At 40.8% G+C, this 22,379-nt stretch overlaps 1 protein-coding gene across 1 annotated transcript in view; it reads right to left on the reverse strand.

Moving 5' to 3' along the window:
- The window catches only part of LOC143815527 (amine oxidase [flavin-containing] B-like), a 173,929-nt gene extending 160,302 nt beyond the window's left edge, over positions 1-13,627 (reverse strand). The window contains exon 1 of the mRNA XM_077294813.1: positions 13,314-13,627. Within this exon, the coding sequence (XP_077150928.1) occupies positions 13,314-13,359 (46 nt within the window). The 5' untranslated portion in view covers positions 13,360-13,627. The remainder of the gene's footprint in view (positions 1-13,313) is intronic.
- Between the last annotated feature and the right edge of the window lie 8,752 nt (positions 13,628-22,379).

The raw sequence follows: 22,379 nt of genomic DNA on the forward strand, positions 1-22,379 counted from the left end.
CACCCCTGATGAGTGCTGCGATCCAAAGACAGAAGCGCTACCACTTATAACCACCAGAGGGAGCCCAAGAGCAGAATTCACAACATTTGACATTGTAAGACTTTCACCAATGGTAGTAATAAACTCATTCAGGTGCTGGTACTTATTTTTCTTTGAAGCTGTGAGCTGGGAAACAAAACATTTCAAGTGTCAACTTCTGTGACTAACTAGGTTTGTTGGAAAAGCTACATTTTACAGCCTGACAGTCTAGCAATAAGGTTACAAAGACATATAACAGCACAATATTAGGCCACCTTTACAAATCCATATAAAATACGTAAGTGAAAAATGATACCATTGTCACACCCACAGGGGCGTGATAGTATGGAAAGAGGGATGACTAGTCTGGGGCAACTAATGCCCCATCGACTAGTCAGAGCCCTCATAAGCATAGGAAAGGGGGACATTATAAATGCTTTATACCTTGTCTTCACTCAGTAACATTATACAGGGCTCATTAGACAGGGAATTTGCTCATACATAGGTGAATGCTGCTAGGTTGGAGTCATGGGGAACTTGACAGGTTCTCTTTAAGTGAAAATGATAGTAATGCATATGTGTTGTGAATCATTCCCTACGTAACCACATACAGGTTAATTATGGACTTTCACAGTAATCCTAATAGACACGTGCACAGTCAGAAATATTCCTAAACATGGCTTTGGTGTTATAGAAAGGATTGTGAATCCCTGATTTGCAGCATACTGATCTCCTTATAGGAGTTTCCTAAGAGCTTGGCTCATTATTTTTATACTATTTATAACTGACCTGGAAAATCATCCATGCTGTTTTTGCTTTAATAGCAACGTGAACCTAAATCACAACTAACCTATTCTTCTTCTTACTCACTCTATTGATGGTATGGATTTCTGTTAATCACTATGCTATTCTCTACCAGCAGCTTTAGGCTAGGCTCAGACGAGCACATAAAATAATCATTTGATTTTCAGCCAGTAAAAATGGGTGATTTCATCCGTATTGTCATCTATATGTTATCCATTTTTTTACATCAATATGACATCTGTTTTCCATTTATATCCACATGTTAAAAAATTACAGGATCAAATACGATTCCTATGATAAAAATTGCAATGTTTCCTTTAAAATTAGATGCAGTTTTGATGATCAGTATGGCAACTGATTTTTTTGTGTGCATTCTTCTTGAATAGGCGAGTATCATTGGAAAAAATGGAAAAAAATAACTTATGGTCCATGTGAAAAAGTGTCACCTGAACAGTCCTAATCAATAACAGCTGTTAGTATGCAGTCCATGTGATATCTGATTATAAAGGGGACAGCGCACGTATGTATAAGATACTTGTCTGAATGAGCATTTATTTACAAATACATTGCACTTTGCCCCACTTTATCAGATTTCTATTTCTTTCCTTGCGATCTCATAAGGTTGGGTTTTACATTCTGCGACTGTGGGGATTTTTGACACTATTTTAAATTCTGTAAAAAAAAAAATGCACCATAGTTTTTACATGTGAATCTGGTTTAAAATGGCTTTGTCGAAGATCATTTAAAAATAGAGTTCTGTGAATCAGGCCACGGATGGGGCAATTTTATCGAAGTTCAAACCATTTTTATATTTTTGTATGTGCAAAATTTAAGTTGAAATGAGGGAATTATTTTCTGTTGAGAAAATTCTTTTCTAGTTTTGAAAATATTGCTCTTTGCACATATATTTTTATACTTTCTATACTCAATTCAACATGGCCATAGTAAAATTTAATTAAAAAAGAAGGGTGGAAAGAATTTTCCGCTGATTGAGGCAAATTGGTCCAGCATCTATGATATAATCATTATTGGCATTTAAAGAGCTAAGGTTTCATAGTTTCATAGTTTTTAAGTTTGAAGGTAGACTTAAGTCCATTGAGTTCAACCTATAGCCTAACATGTTGATCCAATGAGTTTTTTTTATCCAAAAACCCCATGGGGCAGACACAAATATCTCCTTATTAGGGGAAAAATTCCTTACCGACTCAACATACAGCAATCAAACTAGTTCCCAGGATCAAAACCCCATCATAGAATCTAGTACCCATAACCAGTAATATTAGATTTTTCAAAAAAGGCATCCAGGCCCTTCTAGAAATTTAGTACTGCATCAACCAATACAATATCATATGGCAGAGAGTTTTATAATTTTACAGCTCTTACAGTAAAGACTCTGTGTCTGTGATTATCCTTAAACCTTCTTTTCTCTAGATGTAGAGGATGCCCCCTTGTCACCATTACAGGCCTAGGTGTGTAAACATCATTAGAAACATTTCTGTACTATAGCCTCATATATCTGTACATGTTAATAAGAGCGCCCCTAAGCCTTTGTTTTTTCCCCAACTGATTAACCCCAAGTTTAATAACCTGTCTTGGTACTGCAGTCCTCCATCACCCTTAATGACCTTGGTTGCTCTTCTCTGCACTCGCTCTAGCTTAGCTCAGACCTTTTTATACACCAGAGACCAATATTGTACACTGTATTTTAGGTGTAACCGCAATAGTGACTTGTATAGAGCCAAAACTATGTTCTCGTCATGAGCATCTATGCCTCTATTAAAGCATTCCTTTATTTTTATTAACCTTGGCAGCAGCTGCCTGGCACTCGTCACTAAAGTTGAGTTTGCTGAGTGTCCACCCATGTGCCCAAGTATCAAAGCAGTTTGACATCTTAAATCTGTTTCATTAGAAAGTATTCAAGTTCCAACCTAAGGTAGTATTACCTGTCGAATATTACCATGTTGCAGTTTCCAACATAGCAGGTGGCTGGAAAAGGACTCTAACTATTTGCACCAGCCTGTTATAGTCAAGATTTGCTTGTTTCCAAGTTATGTTTGGGAATTAAAAAGTTGTTATTATCGGCTGCACAATATGTAGATATAAGTACTTAAAATTTTCTGTTTAAATAGTTAAATATGATGGTGTGTTTTTTGAGATGCAAGTATAATTTTTCAGTGGTACTATGTAGGAGTACATTCAGCTTATTGATTCACTTTATTAACTGCTTCTTGTGGTAGATTGGGAAAAAAAGCAATTTGAACACTATTTTTTTCCTGCTTACTATGCAATGCAAAGACCATGTTAAATTTTATTTTGGGTTGGTCTAAATAGGGAAATGGGTTATGTACCTCCCTTTGTCAAATGCATTACGGTAGATGGAACAGGCCCTACTATTGTGGTACACATAGGAACATTTTCTAGCATCTCACTAGGGTTATATTTACCCATCATATGATAAAAAGTTACATCTTATAGGCAAGTACTGAAAGTCTATGTAGTATACTGTGCTATTCTTTCCAGAGGCATCCAGCACCAGTTTTAACCCCTTCATGACCCGGGGTATTTTAGTTTTTTCGTTTTTCTTTTTGCTCCCGTCCTTCCCAGAGCCATAACTTTTTTATTTTTCCATCAATATAGCCATGTGAGGGATTATTTTTGTGGTACTTTTGAACAACATCATTGGTTTTAGCATGTCATGTACTAGAAAATGTGAAAAAATTCCAAGTGCGGTGAAATTGCAAAAGAAAGTGCAATCCCACCCTTGTTTTTTGTTTGGCTTTTTCGCTAGGTTCACTAAATGCTAAAACTGACCTGCCATTTTGATTCTCCAGGTCATTATGAGTTCATAGACACCACACATGTCTAGGTTCTTTTTTATCTAAGTGGTGAAAAAAAATTCCAAACTTTGCTAAAAAAAAAAAAAAAATGTGCCATTTTCCGATACTGGTAGCGTCTCCATTTTTCGTGATCTGGGGTCGGGTGAGGGCTTATTTTTTGTGCGCCAAGCTGATTTTTTTAATGATACCATTCTGGTGCAGATACATTCTTTTGATCGCCCGTTATGGCATTTTATTGCAATGTTATGGCGACCAAAAAAAGTAATTCTGGCATTTCGAATTTTTTTCTCGCGACGCCGTTTAGCGATCAGGTTAATCCTTTTTTTATTGATAGATCGGGCAATTCTGAATGCAGCAATACCAAATATGTGTATATTTGATTTTTTTATTGTTTTATTTTGAATGGGGCGAAAGGGGGGTGATTTAAACTTTTATTTTATTTATTTATTTATTTTTTTACTTTTGCCATGCTTCAATAGCCTCCATGGGAGGCTAGAAGCTGGCACAACTCGATTGGCTCTGCTACATAGGAGCGAAGCTCAGATCGCTCATATGTAGCTGAATTCTTGCATTGCTATGAGTGCCGACCACAGGGTGGCCCTCATAGCAATCCGGCATCAACAACCATAGAGTTCTTACGGAGACCTATGATTGTTATGCCGACGCATCGCTGACCCCCGATCACGTGAAGGGGTCAGCGATGCGCTCATTTCTGGCCCGATGGCCGGAAGCGGTAGTTAAATGCCGCTGTCAGTGTTTGACAGCAGCATTTCACTAGTTAATAGCGGGGGATGAATCGCGATTCCACCTGCCGCTATTGCAGGCACATGTCAGCTGTTCAAAACAGCTGACATGTCCCGGCTTTGATGCGGGCTCACCACCGGAGCCCGCATCAAAGCAAGGGATCTGCCCTCGGACGTACTATCCTGTCCAAGGTCAGAAAGGGGTTAAAACTTGGTAGTGATTAGAAATACCCACCACTATAATATGTCTACAATTTAAATTCAAATTGTCTGTTCAGATAGGTGGAGGACTTGATCTCTATTGCCAACTATTGGAAATAGCAATCCTAAAAGTCATGAGCCTGGCATTATGACTTAGGATAAAAGCCAAACCAGAATCTTAATTTGCACACATATGTTTTGGGGTGTTGCCCCTCCTCAGTGCAAAGCATGAGATCTGATTTGGCTGTAAGAGTGGCCTCTGACTGGGATCTAGTTCAAGTTCTCTTCCTCTCTGAAGAGACAATTAACATATTTAATTTCCCAGAGGAGCGTTGAATGGCCTATAGTTTTCCTTATCCAGGCATGTCACTCTCTACAAGGAGAAACGTTACTCCATACATCTACAATTTACAGTGTGCGGTGTGACTGGTGGTTGCGTGGTTAATGGGAGGTATGTGTCACAGGGATGGATGCTCCCTGTGATGCAACCCGGAGTCTTTAGTGCACGTGAGCACTAAAGATGTTGTTTAGTGCACCTGGGTCTGGGTTGCGGGTAGCTATGAGAGAAGGGAGGGTCTGGCTACCCATATACCTCACCTTTGAGTGGGGGTGCTCACTGTACCCTTTTCCCTGCAGGAGTTTGAGCACCTGCAGTGATGTCATGGTCATGTGACCAGCGCATGTGAGGTTACCTCACCTGTGGGTGTGGTTACAGGCTACCTAATTGAGATGTGTATGGCACATGTGAGTGTTTGTGAGTCTGCCAGTGTGGACAGACTTCCATGTGTGTCCAGGCTGGACACCTCAGAGTGGTCTGTGTGCAGAGTCAGTGACGGCACTGTGTTGTGGAGCTACTGACCTTCGGTGGGCCTGGACTGTCATGAGTGCCCGGGTCACAAGGACAGTGATCCCCATAAGGCAGTTCTCCAGGAGAGAGGACTGACAGGAGGTCAGTGTGTGGAGCAGGAGCTCCTGGAAAGTAACCTCAGACAAAGGGGTTGTACGAAAGGCAGAGAGGTGTATCTGCTATATGAACTGACTGATATCTTAAAATGTTTCGTGGATGTAATGAAACAGACTGTACTCCATCTGGTTTTGCTGGATTCAAATAAACCGGATCGCCTGCTTAAGTGAAACCATGCCTGAGTGCTTGAATTCCGTGCCAAGCGAGTGTCCCCCAAGACACGCAGTAAGCGCTATCTTACAAGTGGTATCAGAACCTTCCATCGAATGTATAGGGTAGAAAATCCTTGCAAAGTATAGCTCTGATGGGAGTGTCAATAGTGATGTGAACAAAACCATTCACCAATTAAAATACATTAATCCTATGTATGATTTTTTTTATAGTTTGAGGGTTTCCCTATGAAAATTTGGCCTGTGGGAAACCATCTAATATCTTCAATGAAAACATAAAAAATAGTTTAATCCATTAACGATCGCCGATACGCCTTTTAACGGCGGCAGTTAAGGGTACTTAAACCACAGCGCTGTTAATTAATGGCGCTATGGAAAAAGTGAATAGCGCCCCCCAGAGTCAGATTTTCTCTGGGGTCTCGGTTGCCTAGGATAGCCGAGACCCCAGAGAACATGATTCTGGTTTTTTTTACGGACCCCGGGTTGCGACCGCCGGTAATTAACCATTTACCGGCGGCTGCAAAAAAAGTGATTTCCCATTTAATTTCTCTGTCCTCTGATGTGATTACACATCAGAGGACAGAGAAATGGGGTCCCCGATAGCCCCCCGATATTCACCCATCTACCCCGATGCTCCTCGTGGCTCCCGATGGGCGCCACCATCTTTTTTCGGTGAAAAATGGCGGGCGCATGCGTAGTGCGCCCACCGGCGGCACTCGGCAGATCTTTGGGGTCTCGGCTGCCGAGGGTAGCTGAGACCCCAAAGAACATGATCGGGGTTTGTTTTTAATTAACCGTTTACCGGTGAATGCAAAAAAAAGCTGTCATTCTCTGTCCTCTGATGTGATCGCACATCAGAGGACAGAGAAATAGGGGGATTCAGGGACACCATCATACTTACTGGTGTCCCTGGGTCCCCCTGCGTCCTCTCCTGGCCGCCGGCTTCTTTCTCCGGGAAGCAAATGGCGGGTGCATGCGCATTGCACCCGCTGTGATGTGCAGGCCGGCAGAGGAAGATTCTTCCTCTTGTTTTATTTTGGCCACTGTGAGATCCTATCACAGTGATCAAAATAAAAAAATAGTAAATAACCCCCCCTTTATCACCCCCTTAGTTAAGAAAAAATGATAAAATAAAAAAAGTAGGTATTTCTATTTTCCAATTAGGGTTAGGGTTAGGGTTAGGGCTAGGGTTATGGCTAGGGTTAGGGTTAGGGCTAGGGCTAAGGTTAGGGCTAGGGCTAAAGTTACAGTTAGGGTTGTGGCTAAAGTTAGGGTAAGGGCTAAAGTTAGGGTTAGGGTTGGTGCTAAAGTTAGGGTTAGGGCTAGGGTTGGGGCTAAAGTTAGGGTTAGGGTTGGGGCTAAAGTTGGGGTTGGGGCTAAAGTTAGGGTTAGGTTTGGGGCTAAAGTGGGGATTAGAGTTGGGATTAGGGTTTGGATTAGGGTTAGGGTTGGTATTAGGTTTAAGGTTGGCATTAGGGTTACATTTGGGATTAGGGTTAGGTTTGGGATTACGGTTAAGGTTTAGGTTAGGGTTAAGTTTGAGGCTAGGGTTGAGATTATGATTAGGGGTGTGTTGGGCTTAGGGATTTGATTAGGGTTAGGGTTGGTATTAGGTTTAAGGTTGGCATTAGGGTTACATTTGGGATTAGGGTTAGGTTTGGGATTAGGGTTAAGGTTTAGGTTAGGGTTAAGTTTGAGGCTAGGGTTGAGATTATGATTAGGGGTGTGTTGGGCTTAGGGATTTAATTAGGGTTAGGGTTGGGATTAGGGTTAGGGGTGTTTTGGCATTAGGGTTGTGATTAGGGTTATGCCATAGGGTTAGGGTTAGGGGTGTTTTGGGGTTAGGGTTTTGATTAGTGTTATGGATTGGGTTGGGATTAGCATTAGGGGTGTGTTGGGGTTATGGTTGGAGTTAGAATTGGGGGGTTTCCACTGTTAGGTACATCAGGGGGTCCCCAAACCCGACAGCCAATTTTGCGTTCAAAAAGTAAATTGGTGCTCCCTTCTGAGCTCTTCCGTGCGCCCAAACAGTGGTTTACCCCCACATATGGGGTATCAGCTTACTCAGGACTGATTGGACAACAACTTTTGAGGTCCATTTTCTCCTGATACCCTTGTGAAAATAAAAAAATTTGGGGGCAAAAAAATCATTTTTGTGGTAAAAAAATGATTTTTTATTTTCATGGCTCTGCGTCAAACGTCTGTGAAGCACTTGGACGTTCAAAATGCTCACCACATATCTAGATAAGTTCCTTGGGGGGTCTAGTTTCCAAAATAGGGTCACTTGTGGGGGGTTTCTACTGTTTAGGTACATCAGGGGCTCTGAAAATGCAACATGACACCCGCAGACCATTCCATCAAAGTCTGCATTTTAAAACGTCACTACTTCCCTTCCGAGCCCTGATGTGTGCCCAAACAGTGGTCCCCCCACATATGGGGTATCAGCGTACTCAGAACAAATTGGACAACAAATTTTGTCATCCAATTTCTCCTGTTACCCTTGGGAAAATAAAAAATTGGGGGATAAAAAAATCATTTTTGTGGGAAAAAAAGATATACATTTTCATGACTCTGCATTATAAACTTCTGTGAAGCACTTGGGTGTTCAAAGTACTCACCACACAACTAGATAAGTTCCTTGCGGGGTCTAGTTTCCAAAATGGGGTCACTTGTGGGGGTTTCTACTGTTTAGGTACATCAGGGGCTCTGCAAACGCAATGTGACACCCGCAGAAGATTCCATCAAAGTCTGCATTCCAAAACGGCACACCTTCCGAGCTCTGCCATGCGCCCAATCAGTGGTCCCTGCACATATGAGGAATCAGCGTACTCAGGATAAATTGCACAATAAATTTTGTGGTCCAATTTCTCCTGTTACCCTTGTGAAAGTAAAAATCTGGGGGTGAAAATATAATTTTGTGGAAAAAATATTTTTTTTATATTTTCATGGCTCTACATTATAAACTTCTGTGAAGCAGCTGGGGGTTCATAGTACTCAACACACATCTAGATAAGCTATTTGGGGGGTCTAGTTTCCAAAATGCAGTCACTTGTGGGGGTTTCTACTGTTTAGGCACATCAGGAGCTCTGCAAATTCCACATGAAGCCCGCAGACCATTCCATCAAAGTCTGCATTTTAAAACGTCACTACTTCCCTTCCGAGCCCCGATGTGTGCCCAAACAGTGGTCCCCCCACATAAAGGGTATCAGCATACTCAGGACAAACTGGACAACAAATTTTGGGGTCCAATTTCTCCTGTTACCCTTGAGAAAATAAAAAATTGTGAGCTAAAAAATCATTTTTGAGGAAAAAAAAGGATTTTTTATTTTCACAGCTCTATGTTATAAATTTCTGTGAAGCACTTGGGGGTTCAAAGTGCTCACCACACATCTAGATAAGTTCCTTAATGGATTTAGTTTCCAAAATGGGGTCACTTGGAGTTTCCACTGTTTAGTCACATCAGGGACTCTCCAAACGCGACATGGCGTCCATCTCAATTCCAGCCAATTCTGCATTGAAAAAGTCAAACGGAACTCCTTCTCTTCCAAGCTCTGCCATGCGCCCAAACTGTAGTTTACCCCCACATATGGGGTATCAGCATACTCAGGACAAATTGCACAACAACTTTTCAGGTCAAATTTCTCCTGTTACCCTTGTGAAAAAAAAATTGGGGGGCAAAAAGATCATTTTTTTTTAGAAAAAATGTGATTTTTTATTTTCACGGCTCTATGTTATAAACTTCTGTGAAGCACCTGGGGGTTTAAAGTGCTCACTACACATCTAGATAAGTTCCTTAAGGGGTCTAATTTCCAAAATGGTGTCACTTGTCAGGGGTTTCTACTGTTTAGGCACATCAGGGGCTCTCCAAACGCGACATGGCGTCCGATCTCAATTCCAGCCAATTCTGCAGTGAAAAAGTCAAACGGCGCTCCTTCTCTTCCAAGTCCTGCCATGCGCCCAAACAGTGGTTTACCCCCACATATGGGGTATTGACGTACTCAGGAGAAATTGCACAACACATTTTGTGAAAAAAAATGAGTTCTGAAGTAAAATGTTTGCAAAAAAAAGTTAAATGTTCATTTTTTCCTTCCACATTGTTTCAGTTGCTGTGAAGCACATCTAGGGTTAATAAACTTCTTGAATGTGGTTTTGAGCGCCTTGAGGGGTGTAGTTTTTAGAGTGGTGTCAAGTTTGGGTATTTTCTCTCATGTACACCCCTCAAAGTGACTTAAAATGTGAGATGGTCCCTTAAAAAAATGGTTTTGTAAATTTTGTTGTAAAAATGAGAAATCGCTGGTCAACTTTTAACCCTTATAACTTCCTAACAAAAAAAAAATTGTTTACAAAATTGTGCTGATGTAAAGTAGACATGTGGGAAATGTTATTTATTAACTATTTTGTGTGACATATCTCTCTGATTTAAGGGCATAAAAATTCAAAGATTGAAAATTGAAAAATTTAAAATATTTTCGCCATATTTCCATTTTTTTCATAAATAATCGCAAGTAATATCGATAAATGTTACCACTACCATGAAGTACAATATGTCTTGAAAAATCAGTGGGATCCGTTAAAGCGTTCCAGAGTTATAACCTCTTAAATTGACAGTGGTCAAAATTGTAAAAATTGGCTCGGTCATTAAGTACCAAATTGGCTCTGTCCCTAAGGGGTTAAAGGGAACCTGTTATTTGATTCATGCTGCCCAAACCGCTGGCAGCAGTCTGGTATATTATTCTCTAAAATGGCAGAGAGAAAATATTCTTTGAAGAGCCGACCAGGGACAATAGTTGGAGACCAGACTAATCCAGCTCTGACCCCAGCCAGCTCTTCCCAATGCTGGGGCAGATGACTGACAGGTCTCTTCATCTCGTCTATATAGTCAGACACCTGTCAATCACATCTATATGAATCAATCTTGAATATGCAGCATGAGAAGCACAGTGAGACTGAACATGGCGAGGATCATAAGATAACCATTTGCTTCAGAGATCCCTGCCATCATCAGGTTAGTGGTTATAAACTCAGCTGAAAAGAGCTTGTAAGCTCTGTATATGTTCATCCATCACTCACAGTCAGCAGCAGAGGCTGGTAACCTAGGCAACAAGCAATAAACAAAAAAAAGAAAATTGGGATAACATAAGAACAGAGACAGATAGAAATAGAGAGTAGATTTCAAACTTGATTAACTTCTCACTGTCCATTGTTCTCTTCCTATTTTGCAACACGAGAATAACCCTTTAACTCTCATGCACTTAAGAAAAAAAGACAAACAAACTAGCCAATTTCGGAAGGACCAACCAACCATAAAATGTGTATGGGAGCCTTCAAACTTTCTGGGGAGAGAAAGATCAAGCACGTTATATACATCAGTCCTTAAATTCTCCCAATACATCAGCTGCTGGCAGAAGTGCATGGTAGTGGCCTTCTCTACTCTCCCAACTGAAAACACTTGTACTCTCAATTATGCAAGTTAATGGAAGAAGCAGGAGCTATTGCTAAAGTACATGGATACTTTTATTCCAAGACTTTTGTGGGCATTTATCAAGCACTTTATGCCAGTTTTCTGGAATATAAAAGTCATCATTTATTGCACAATTCATAGTTCTTCCAAAAAAGTGCGACTTTTTGTGTTTTTATGCTGGCCCAACCACTTTTCTAAGAAAACGGTCAAGGCATAATGGGAGGGATGTGGCAAACAAAGGCCCAACATATTTATTTTAGTTTATGCTATAAATTGATGTAAATGATAATAGAAATCTATTCCAGTTAATAATTGGCATAGATTTTGGTTTATGACAAATCAAAGGTGAGAAAAATTATTTTAGAGGCTTATTATCATGATTCATTTTTGGATTTGTGGCAGCTCTGGTTCTGCTATAATTTAAACCTTTTTTCCTTTTAGACCAGTAAAGGTTAATGTCAGTTTCCTTGCTGGCAGCTGCTTTGTTGCTAGTCAGCTGGTGTGGGTGGTGGCCACTCCCACCATTCTTTAAATCATCACATGATGCATCAGCTGACTGTTGGTAATAGAGTTATTCTATGAAGATCAGCCTAGAAGTTTGTTGATCTCTGGTGCTAGCAGTGTATCTGCTGCTACTGTGGAGTTTGGGTTCCTGGTTCTGTATCCTCTGCTGTTTGGAGCTTGGCAGCAGAGCTAAGTATCGTTTTCACTTCCTTGTCTGTCTCATGTTTGTCATTTCCCCTGTGTTGATACTATCTGCAGTGAGGGTAGTGTCCTTGCTGGCCAGTGCACTAGCCAGGGTATCATGAGGTGACAGCTAGGGTTTAGGCACATGATGGTGGAGGGGGGGAGGACTCACATAGGGCGTTTGGGGAGCTTAGGGATAGGCACAGGTTGTAGTTAGGAGGTGCCCCATCTCTCGCTCCCTACTGTTAGGGCCTTCCTCTCCCTTTTTCCATCCCGTTGTTTGTGTATGTTGTGTCGTCCGCCGGACTTACCCATCCAGAGCGTGACACTTGTGCATCTCATTAAATTTTGCACAAATTACGGTACTCAAATATAAGAAATGGATAAGAAATGCTAGTCTTGAAGGATCATCTTTTCCTTTTATATTACAAAAAGGGAATTAATTATTTTAATAGAGTTTCTCCAACATACACACCTTTGACCGCAAACATAAGGTTTGAAAAGGGTTTAAAAAACTAAATCTAAGCATACATTTCATACAGCAATAGAGAAAGGGGACTAAGCCTCTCCTTATTTCCTCTGAACACAAAAAAGATTGAACCTATTAAAATCCAACAGCCAAATCTTTTCTTTCCCCCAACATATGCTGCCAGAGGTCACACTCGTACACATTAGACGGTTGGTGGGACCTTCTAATATCTGCGGGTTTGGTTGATATTACTCTAATGTGAATGGCTACTTTTAAGAATAGCAGTGCATGTTCTAGCACTGATCTCTAAGGAGTGACTCCACCCTACCACAAAGCTAATCATACATATTGAATGCTACCTACAACTTGTTGCTACATATAGTATGTTTTGTACCCATTCTATTGCTCAACTTAGTTCTTCTGCGCCCATTCTTGTCCCTTTTGTAAACTTACCATATTTTAACCATATCTCATTATTCACAATGGCGAGGCCCAACGCTGTTGAATTAGTACAGTGTGATCTGTTTCCACAAATCTCACCCATACAGATTACAAAATGATCTTGTTAAACTGTGGAATTACATTTCTAGACATCTGTGATAATCATTGTAGCACCCACAATCCTGAATAATGAATAGTGGCACCTTCTTTAAAATCCCATGTATTGCAAATGAACAATAATCTCACTACACTGATGTTCTTTGTCAGGTTGAGCCCTGCAGCCTAGACGGATTACAAAGATAGTTTCTACAGGATCACAGTGGATTAAGCAATGTGTAAAGAAAAGAAAGCTCAGTATTTGAATTGACAACAGAGGAATATTTACTATGTATCTTCGTCATGGATCTATTTATAAAGGACCAACAAAGGCGATAGTGCTAAACTTGGTCTAACAAGTGACACAATTTATTGAACCAAAATATTATGTTGATACAAGATGAAGTGTGTCTGTTACGCACCTGAAATGCCCGCTCCAATGACGACCACGTCGTATTTGTTGCTCATGTTGCAAATTGTTATTTTCTACCGGATCTGATTCTTCTGTTCCTTTTGCAGCTAAACTAATGCTCAGGATGAGTGAAGCTGGCAAGGATCTCCCCCTGTCAGCTGTCAGCAGTTCTGTGTTCCAGGAGGTGGTTTTATTCTTATCAGTGTGTCTCCTCTGGACTCCTCCTTCTCCCTCAATGATGGAGAAACTGAAATGATCCTCTTAGTATAAAAACCTGGAAGCTCCGAGCTCTTGTGCACAACAAAGATCATCCTGCTTTATGTGCAATCTATTTAGCTAATCAAATCTGTAGCCACAAACTCCCTCAAGTGGTGAAACCGAAATATATCACATCACAAAAAGACAGCAATAAAGCAAGGTGATAAATCAGTGTGTGTTACCTGACAACCACAAAATGCTATAGCAACTGAGAGGGAGACATAATTCTGATTAGATTAATAGATTAATGCAGCGCAATTAGCATAAAGGACAAAGACAAAACCGCGAGTAAATATTTTGCATTGACCAAACATGGTCTAAGCATGCAATGTTTTTAAGGGAATCTGTCAGTAGGATCAACCCTCCAAAGCTGTCTATACGGACATGCAGGTCATAGGAAGCTAAATAAAATGATGCCTTGATATCTGCGATTCGATGTTTAATCCAAAGAAATTCACATTTTTCTTACATGTTTATGAGCTGTTCAGAACTAGGGGCCGGACACTCTTCTATGAAAATCTGCCCCAGGGTTTATTGTAAGTAAAAGAGGACATTAACAGTGTGGGACAAGTAACTAACACAGAACAATAGAACTAAACTTTGTCTTCTTGCAAACACATTTTGTGCAGCTCTCTAAGCTCCGCTGTATTACAACAATATTGCAGCCTTGTCTGCCTGTGAGATGAAAGATGGGAGGAATCTGCAGTTATGTCAGGCATAATCACACGCAGTTCTGCAGTGAGATCAGGAGAGCAGAGAGTGGCCATTACATATCACCAATGTCAGACTGGCCCTGCAGAGAACCCAACGTTCCTCTGGTGGACCCTCCCACTTGCTCCTGAATCCTGAATGTAGACAATTTAGCTGAAATCTGGAGCAAAAATTAAAGGTACCTTCACACTAAGCGACTTTGCAGCGAGAACGACAACGATCCGTGACGTTGCAGCGTCCTGGATAGCGATATCGTTGTGTTTGACACGCAGCAGCGATCTGGATCCCGCTGTGATATCGCTGGTCGGACCTAGAAGTCCAGAACTTTATTTGGTCGTCAGATCGGCGTGTATCGTCGTGTTTGACAGCAAAAGCAACGATGCCAGCAATGTTTCTTCATGGAGCGAACTGGAGCGAACAACCAGCAAGAACGATAAGTACGTCACTGGATCGCTCCTGCATCGTTCTGCTGTTGCCGGTGTCTGACGTCTCCTAGCGACCTAAACAGCGACGCTGCAGCGATCGGCTCGTTGTCTATATCGCTGCAGCGTCGCTTAATGTGATGGTACCTTTAGGTTGTATTGACATATACACTGTTCAAAAAAATAAAGGGAACTATAAAATCTCACATCCTAGCTTTCACTGAATGAAATATTCCAGTTGTAAATATTTATTCATTACATAGTGAAATGTGTTGAGAACAATAAAACCTAAAAATTATCAACATAAATCATAACTAATATCCCACAGAGGTCTGGAGTTGGAATGATGATCAAAATCAAAGTGGAAAACGAAGTTACAGGCTGATCCAACTTCAGTGGAAATGCCTCAAGACAAGGAAATGATGCTCAGTAGTGTGTGTGGCCTCCACGTGCCTGTATGACCTCCCTACAATGCCTTGGCATGCTCCTGATGAGGTGGCAGATGGTCTCCTGAGGGATCTCCTCCCAGACCTAGACTAAAGCATCCGCTAACTCCTGGACAGTCTGTGGTGCCATGTGACTTTGGTGGATGGTGCGAGACACGATGTCCCAGATGTGTTCAATCGGATTCAGGTCTGGGGAACGGGCGGGTCAGTCCACAGCTTCCATGCCCTTATCTTGCAGGACCTACTGAATGATGTTGCAGGCAGCAGATCACTCTCCACGGCACCTCCAGACTGTCACGTCTGTCATATGTGCTCAGTGTGAACCTGCTTTCATCTGTGAAGAGCACAGGGCACCCGTGGCAAATAATAATAATTACCAATAGTTTCCATCTGTTGTCTATTCCATTTGCACAACAGCATGTGAAATTGATTGTCAAACAGTGTGGCTTCCTAAGTGGACAGTTTGATTTCACAGAAGTTTGATTTACTTGGAGTTATATTCTGTTATTTAAGTGTTCCCTTTATTTTTTTGAGCAGTGTATATTGAGTTCTGCAGTACTACCTTAATAAACTCTCTGTGCCGCCTTAAAACCGCCTTCCTTCCACTCATACACACTTCTGTCTTCCATGCTGTAAGGGCAGAGAGAGGGGGGGGGGGTCTGCAGGCTGCATCTACACAAGTAGAGGCTTTTATCCTGCACTCAGCAACTCAGGGGGGTTTTGTGTGTAAAGTGAAAGTATTTATTGAGTACATGTGTTTATTGTGTACACTGTGTGAGTACTAATACTCATGTGTAATGTTATTCAGTAAGGGGTGATATGGGTGGTAGAGGAGGGACCTCTCAGTTATGAGTGACTAAGGGCTCCCATCCCACAACACCCATCTTACGTTTCTGAATGAGGGCCCCCAAACTCGCACTGACAGCTATACATGCATTGTAAATGAGTATAAGCATTCATACTCCCTATACCCATGTACGCATTCACATTTACTGACAGCTGTGTGGATTGAACTCTGGGCCCTAAATCAGTTATGACCTTATAAGTGGTAAAAAAAACTTTCCATAGGAAGTCTATAGAGCTGGAGAGTTAAAAATGTTCAGTTTCTATACTAATAAAGCCATAATAATTGGATAAGGGCCCTCTCCCATCCACAATCTCCATCATTAAGAGCTCTTTCACACATGAGTTTTTTTTGGTACATGTGCAATCAATTATTTTTGCAGTTAGATCATGGACCCATAACAGTAAATATGCTTTTTCATCACTTTTGGAAGAAAAATAAAACATAACACATATCCTACTTTGATTAGTATAATAACCGCATTTATTACTTGCAGATTTTACTGCGCATTTTACCCTAGGCAATGCAAAGGGTTAAATCCTCAGAGAAAATTGACACAAAGAATTGACACAAAGTGGAATTTTCGTATTGCACTGTAATTATAAGAAATACTGCATGTGATAAAAATCTAGCGCTTGTACTGTACCTGCTTGTAAGCGCTGATTCCACGTGCAGTTCACCATGAGACCAAGGTGTACTAGGGGAGAATAACAGCGGGCTATTATTCACTTGATGTGAAAATTGTGCACGTTATTACTATGTCCATAAACATTATTTATGGTGAAACCTTCAGTTAGACGCACCACCCCTGAGAAAACAGGGACAGCGATACATGAAAGCTTTCTGTGGTCCCCACTTAAGACCTCATTCAGACGTCCATTATGAATGTATCCACGTTTTTCACAGACGGAATATAGTTTATATATGTACTATGAAGTTGTTCACACCACTGAGTTTTTTGCAGACCATGTGTCCACATCTGAAAATAATTACTTATGCACGTCAATTTTTGATCCAAGTTACAAATCAAAATCACCTACCCAAGTGTTCTATTTATTGTATTGTACTTATTTCTATACTGACCTGTTATTTTATTATTATATTTGGCGTTCTGTTGCATTATTGGGTCAGTGATGGATTGTGGGTCCATTCACGGTGTACAGATGGTTTACTTGTGTGTTGTCATTTTTTTTTAGTGTGTACTAACATATTTTGGAAGGCTATTATGGAGATGGCATTTGTTCATGGTCCTTTTATTTCTTGTTTGGTGTATGTGGTTATGTTCTGAGGAGTGTTGTGCACCTGCAGCACTTCCCGCACTTACATTGATGACTGTACTGCAATCTGAACCTTTTGTTTTGCTGCAGTTTCCATGTTAGGACAAAGCATATGAAAGTAAATATAAGAGATTTCTTTCATTCATCTCATTGTTTTTGTGTTTTTACTTTTTACAGGTTTCTAGTAAGGTCAACATTGGATTAGGTGGACGAAGTTTGACCTACATGGGATCCATGTCTTTAACAAAATGGTCAGAGGGACAGTGCCATGAATGTTTTTTTTTAAATAAAATAACTTACATTATTTAACACTTTATTACAGTATTAGCATTGGTGTAACGACTGTGGTCATAGCAGTCACTGCTGCGACTGGGCCTGGCGGGGCAGAGGCCCGCAGACACCAACAGAAACGTCAACTGAATGTGCCTCCTCAGACTATGGGGAGCATTGTACTTTATGGATGACTATGAGCCGTGCATTATACTATATGCATGACTATGGGATGTTTAATAAAACACACTAATGTTGACAGGGTGTAAAAAAATTACTATTAAAATTCTAATATATAAGATCTGTAAAGTAAGGACCCCCAGAAACACCAGTGTGTTAGAGGTGTAGTATGGCACTACAATTACTAAGAAATATCATGCTCACCACATAGAAAAAATCCCAGAAAAACAACCACGACAGAAAATGTGATCATATAAGCATCAATTTATTAGATATCATTAATTTAAAACATACAATGTAAAAAATAAAGAGCAATAAAATATATATGTATAAAATATACAAGTGCCTGTAGCTATCTGGCTGCCGTATTAAATAATTCAAATATCCATAAGGTCATTAGGAATTGCCCATTTAGGAAGTAAAGGTCCATATTTATTTTGCACATTGTGGTTACTATCTTGATATAATTATGCACATGTTTTTTACTTCCTAAATGGGCAATTCCTAATGACCTTATGGATATTTGAATTATTTAATACGGCAGCCAGATAGCTACAGGCACTTGTATATTTTATACATATATATTTTATTGCTCTTTATTTTTTACATTGTATGTTTTAAATTAATGATATCTAATAAATTGATGCTTATATGATCACATTTTCTGTCGTGGTTGTTTTTCTGGGATTTTTTCTATGTGGTGAGCATGATATTTCTATGACTATGGGATGTGCATTGTATTATATGGAGGATATGGGATGCAGGGGCGGACACAAGCAGCAATGGGCCCCTGTGCAGGAAACACGTCGAGGCCCCCCTCATGCATGTACACTGTGTATAAAATGCCTATCATAACATATGCGTATACACAGCAGAAGATACACACACACACGCACTAGCCCTATATACATAGCAGCACACACACACACACTAGCCCTATATACACACAGCAGTATACACACACACTAGCCCTATATACACGCACTAGCCCTATATACACGCACACAGCAGTATACACACACACACTAGCCCTATATACACGCAGACAGCAGTACACACACACACACACACACACACTAGCCCTATATACACACACAGCAGTATACACACACAGCAGTATACACACACACTAGCCCTATATACACACACAGCAGTACACACACACACACACACACACACACACTAGCCCTATATACACACACACAGCAGTATACACACACACTAGCTCTATATACACACACACAGCAGTATACACACACACACTAGCCCTATATACACGCACACAGCAGTATACACACACAGCAGTATACACACACACTAGCCCTATATACACACACAGCAGTACACACACACACACTAGCCCTATATACACGCACACAGCAGTATACACACAAACACTAGCCCTATATACACACAGAGCAGTATACACACAGCAGTACATACACACACACACTAGACAGACCAACATACATCACATGGAATGTGTACCTACAGAGAGTGCAGTTGCAGGGAGCTGGTCCGTCCCAGAAGAACCCAGGAAATGAGCAGGGGAGACATGGAGCCTGTCCACTGCTCTCAGCCTTACAGACTCCCGGCGGGCCGGCCCTTCACCTACCTAGAGTAGTGATTCCCCCTCCCCATATTTTCATGTGTATCCCAGTCCTGCCGATCACTGAGGCTCTGGGAAGAGTGCGCACGTGCAACAGCAGCAGTCACAAGCAGAGCCGCATCTTCAGTGACTCACTGAGGGACCCTCTCCCTCCTCTCTTCCTGCATCTGCTGTCACCGCGAAGCACCAGTGACAGCCGGACAGCAGCGAAATGTATGCTTACAGGTGAGGTCAGGAAGGGGGCCCCTTTTGACCGTCATATCACATGTGCACAGCAGAGCGGGCCCCCTGCTTCTCCTGTTAGCAATAATACTGCCGCTGGCTGTCATTCACCTCATTGCTTTGTATCTCCGTCGGGGCCCCCTCCCACTCTGGGCCCCGGTGCAGTTGCACCGGTTGAACCGGCGGTATGTCCGCCCCTGATGGGATGTGTATTTTACTAATATGGATGACTATGTATTATACTACGTGGATGACTATCAGCTGTGCAGTATATTATATCGAGGACTATGGGATGCATTATACTATATAGAGGACTATGGGGGTGTATTATACTTCTGCTATGGAGCCCATGACTTCTATGTGCACCCCTAATGAGTGTAATGGTTAATTTTTGTCTTTGCATTAAATAACAGTGGCAGAACAGCGGACATAGAATCATAGAATGTTAGAGATGGAAGAGACCTCCAGGATCATCGTGTCCAACTCCCTGCTCAAAGCAGGATTCACTAAACCACCTCAGATAGATGTCTATCCAGCCTCTGTTTGAAGACTTCCATTGAAGGAGAACTTGCGACTTCTCAGGGCAGCCTGTTTCACTCATTGATCATCTCACTGTCAAAACTTTTTTTCTAATATCTGTATCTTCTCCCTTTCAGTTTAATTCCATTGCTTCTCATGTTTCCATGTGCAAATGAGAATAATGATGATCCCTTTACACTGTGACATCCCTTCAGCTATTTGTAGACAGCTATAAAGTCTCCTTTTAGCCTTCTTTTTTGCAAGCTAAACATTCCCAAATCCTTTATCTGTTCCTCATATGACATACTTTGCAGTCCACTCACCATCCTGGTAGCTCTTTTCTGAACTTGCTCCAGTTTTTCAATATCTTTTTAAAAACGTGGTGCCCAGAACTGGATAAAGTATTCCAGATGAGGCCTGACTAAGAAGGAGTAGAGGGGGATAATTACTATATGTTATCTAGCCTGTATGCTTCTCTTAATACATCCTAGTACTGTGTTTGCCTTTTTTGCTGCTGCATGACACTGTTGACTCATGTGTAGTCTGTGATCTTTTAGTATAACCAAGCCTTTTTCACGTGGTGTTGCTTAGTTCTATTCCTCCCATTCTATAGATGTAATTTTCATTTTTGCCCAGATGTAGAATCTTGCATTTTTCCCTGTTGAATACTATTCTATTAGTCGCTGCTCATTGTTCAAACTTTCCTAGAGCCTTCTGAACCCTTTCTCGGTCTTGTCTAGTGTTAGCTATCACTCATAGCTTTGCATTGTTGGCAGATTTGATTAGTTTACCTTCAGTTCCCTTATCTAGATAATTTATAGAAATTTTGAACAACACTGAGGCCAGGACAGAGCCTTGTGGTACCCTACTTGAAATACTTTTCCAATTGGATGTGCAACCATTTTTTTCCACTCTTTGAGTATGATCACTAAGCCAGTTATGAATCCACCTAACCATAGCCTTGTCAATCCCATACTTGGTCAATTTTTCAATAAGGATAGTATGAGATACAATCAAATAAAAAATCATCAATTGCTTTTCTTAAGTCAAGATATACTATATCTACCACATTTCTCTGAGCCACCCAGTTGGTGATCCCATCATAAAAGGAAATTAGATTAGTCTGGCATCACTTGTTTGCTACAAACCTATGCTGGCTCTGGTTAATTACTGTATTCCTATCCATGTACTTACTGAAGATACATGCTTATTAATTTGTTCAAAGATCTTTCCTGGTATAGAAGTAAGGCTCACTGGCCCTTTAATTTCCTGGCTCCATTCCTGTTTTAATTTTTGAAAATAGGGACAACATTTCCCCTTCTCCAATCTTCTGGGACTTCTCCTGTTCTCCAGGATTTTTCAAAGATTCTGGCTAGTGGTTCTACAATTTCCTCTGCTAAATCTTTCAGTACCTTGGGATGTAATTTATCTGGACCAGGAGATTTAAATTAGCTAGCTATTCCCTCACCATCTCTCTGTTTATAGATAGTGTGGGTTATTTTATTCCTTCGATGACCCCGTGAAGATCAGTCGATGTTTCAATTTCTTTCTTACAGAACACAGATGCAAAATAGGAATTTCAAAGGTTGGCCTTCTAAACATCATTTTTGACCACTTCACCCTTTTCATCCTGTAAAAATCCTATAGCATCTTTGACTTTTCTCTTGCTTTTGATGTTCCTCCAAAATCTTTTTGTACTGCTTTTGGTCTCACTTGCAAGCCTTACTTTATAACTGGCTTTAGTTCTTCTAACGCTTGCCCTGCATTCACTGTAAACAGAATTATATTCTATTTTAGATATGTCCCCCTCTTTCCATTTGATATACATTTCTTTTTTTCCTTTTTAACAAGTGATTAAGTTCTCTATTCATCCACTGGGGTCTCTTTAAATGCTTCTAATTCTTCTTTCTTTTTGGGATTGTTACCAATTGTGCAGTGAGAATTTCATTTAGCAAAATCCACCATGCCTCTTGGACATTTCTGTCCTTCAGAACATCCAGCAATTGGACTTTCCCTACCCTCTTTCTGAGTCCAATAAAATCTGCCTTTCTGAGGTCCAACCTTAAAGTCTTAGCTGGTTTTCCTTTTCTTGCAATCCAAAATTCGAGGATAGCATGATCGCTGCCTCTTAAATTCCCAGCCACCTTTACTTCATGAACCATTTCCTCCCTGTTGGTAAGAATTAGGTCCAAGATTGCAGATACTCTTGATCTCTCTTCTATCTTTTGAAACAAAAAGTTGTCAGCAAGAGAAGATAAGAATTTTATACACTGCTCAAAAAATAAAGGGAACACTTAAACAACAGAATGTAACTCCAA

The sequence above is a fragment of the Ranitomeya variabilis genome, chromosome 3, assembly GCF_051348905.1.
Source record: "Ranitomeya variabilis isolate aRanVar5 chromosome 3, aRanVar5.hap1, whole genome shotgun sequence".
Taxonomy (NCBI): Eukaryota; Metazoa; Chordata; class Amphibia; order Anura; family Dendrobatidae; genus Ranitomeya; species Ranitomeya variabilis.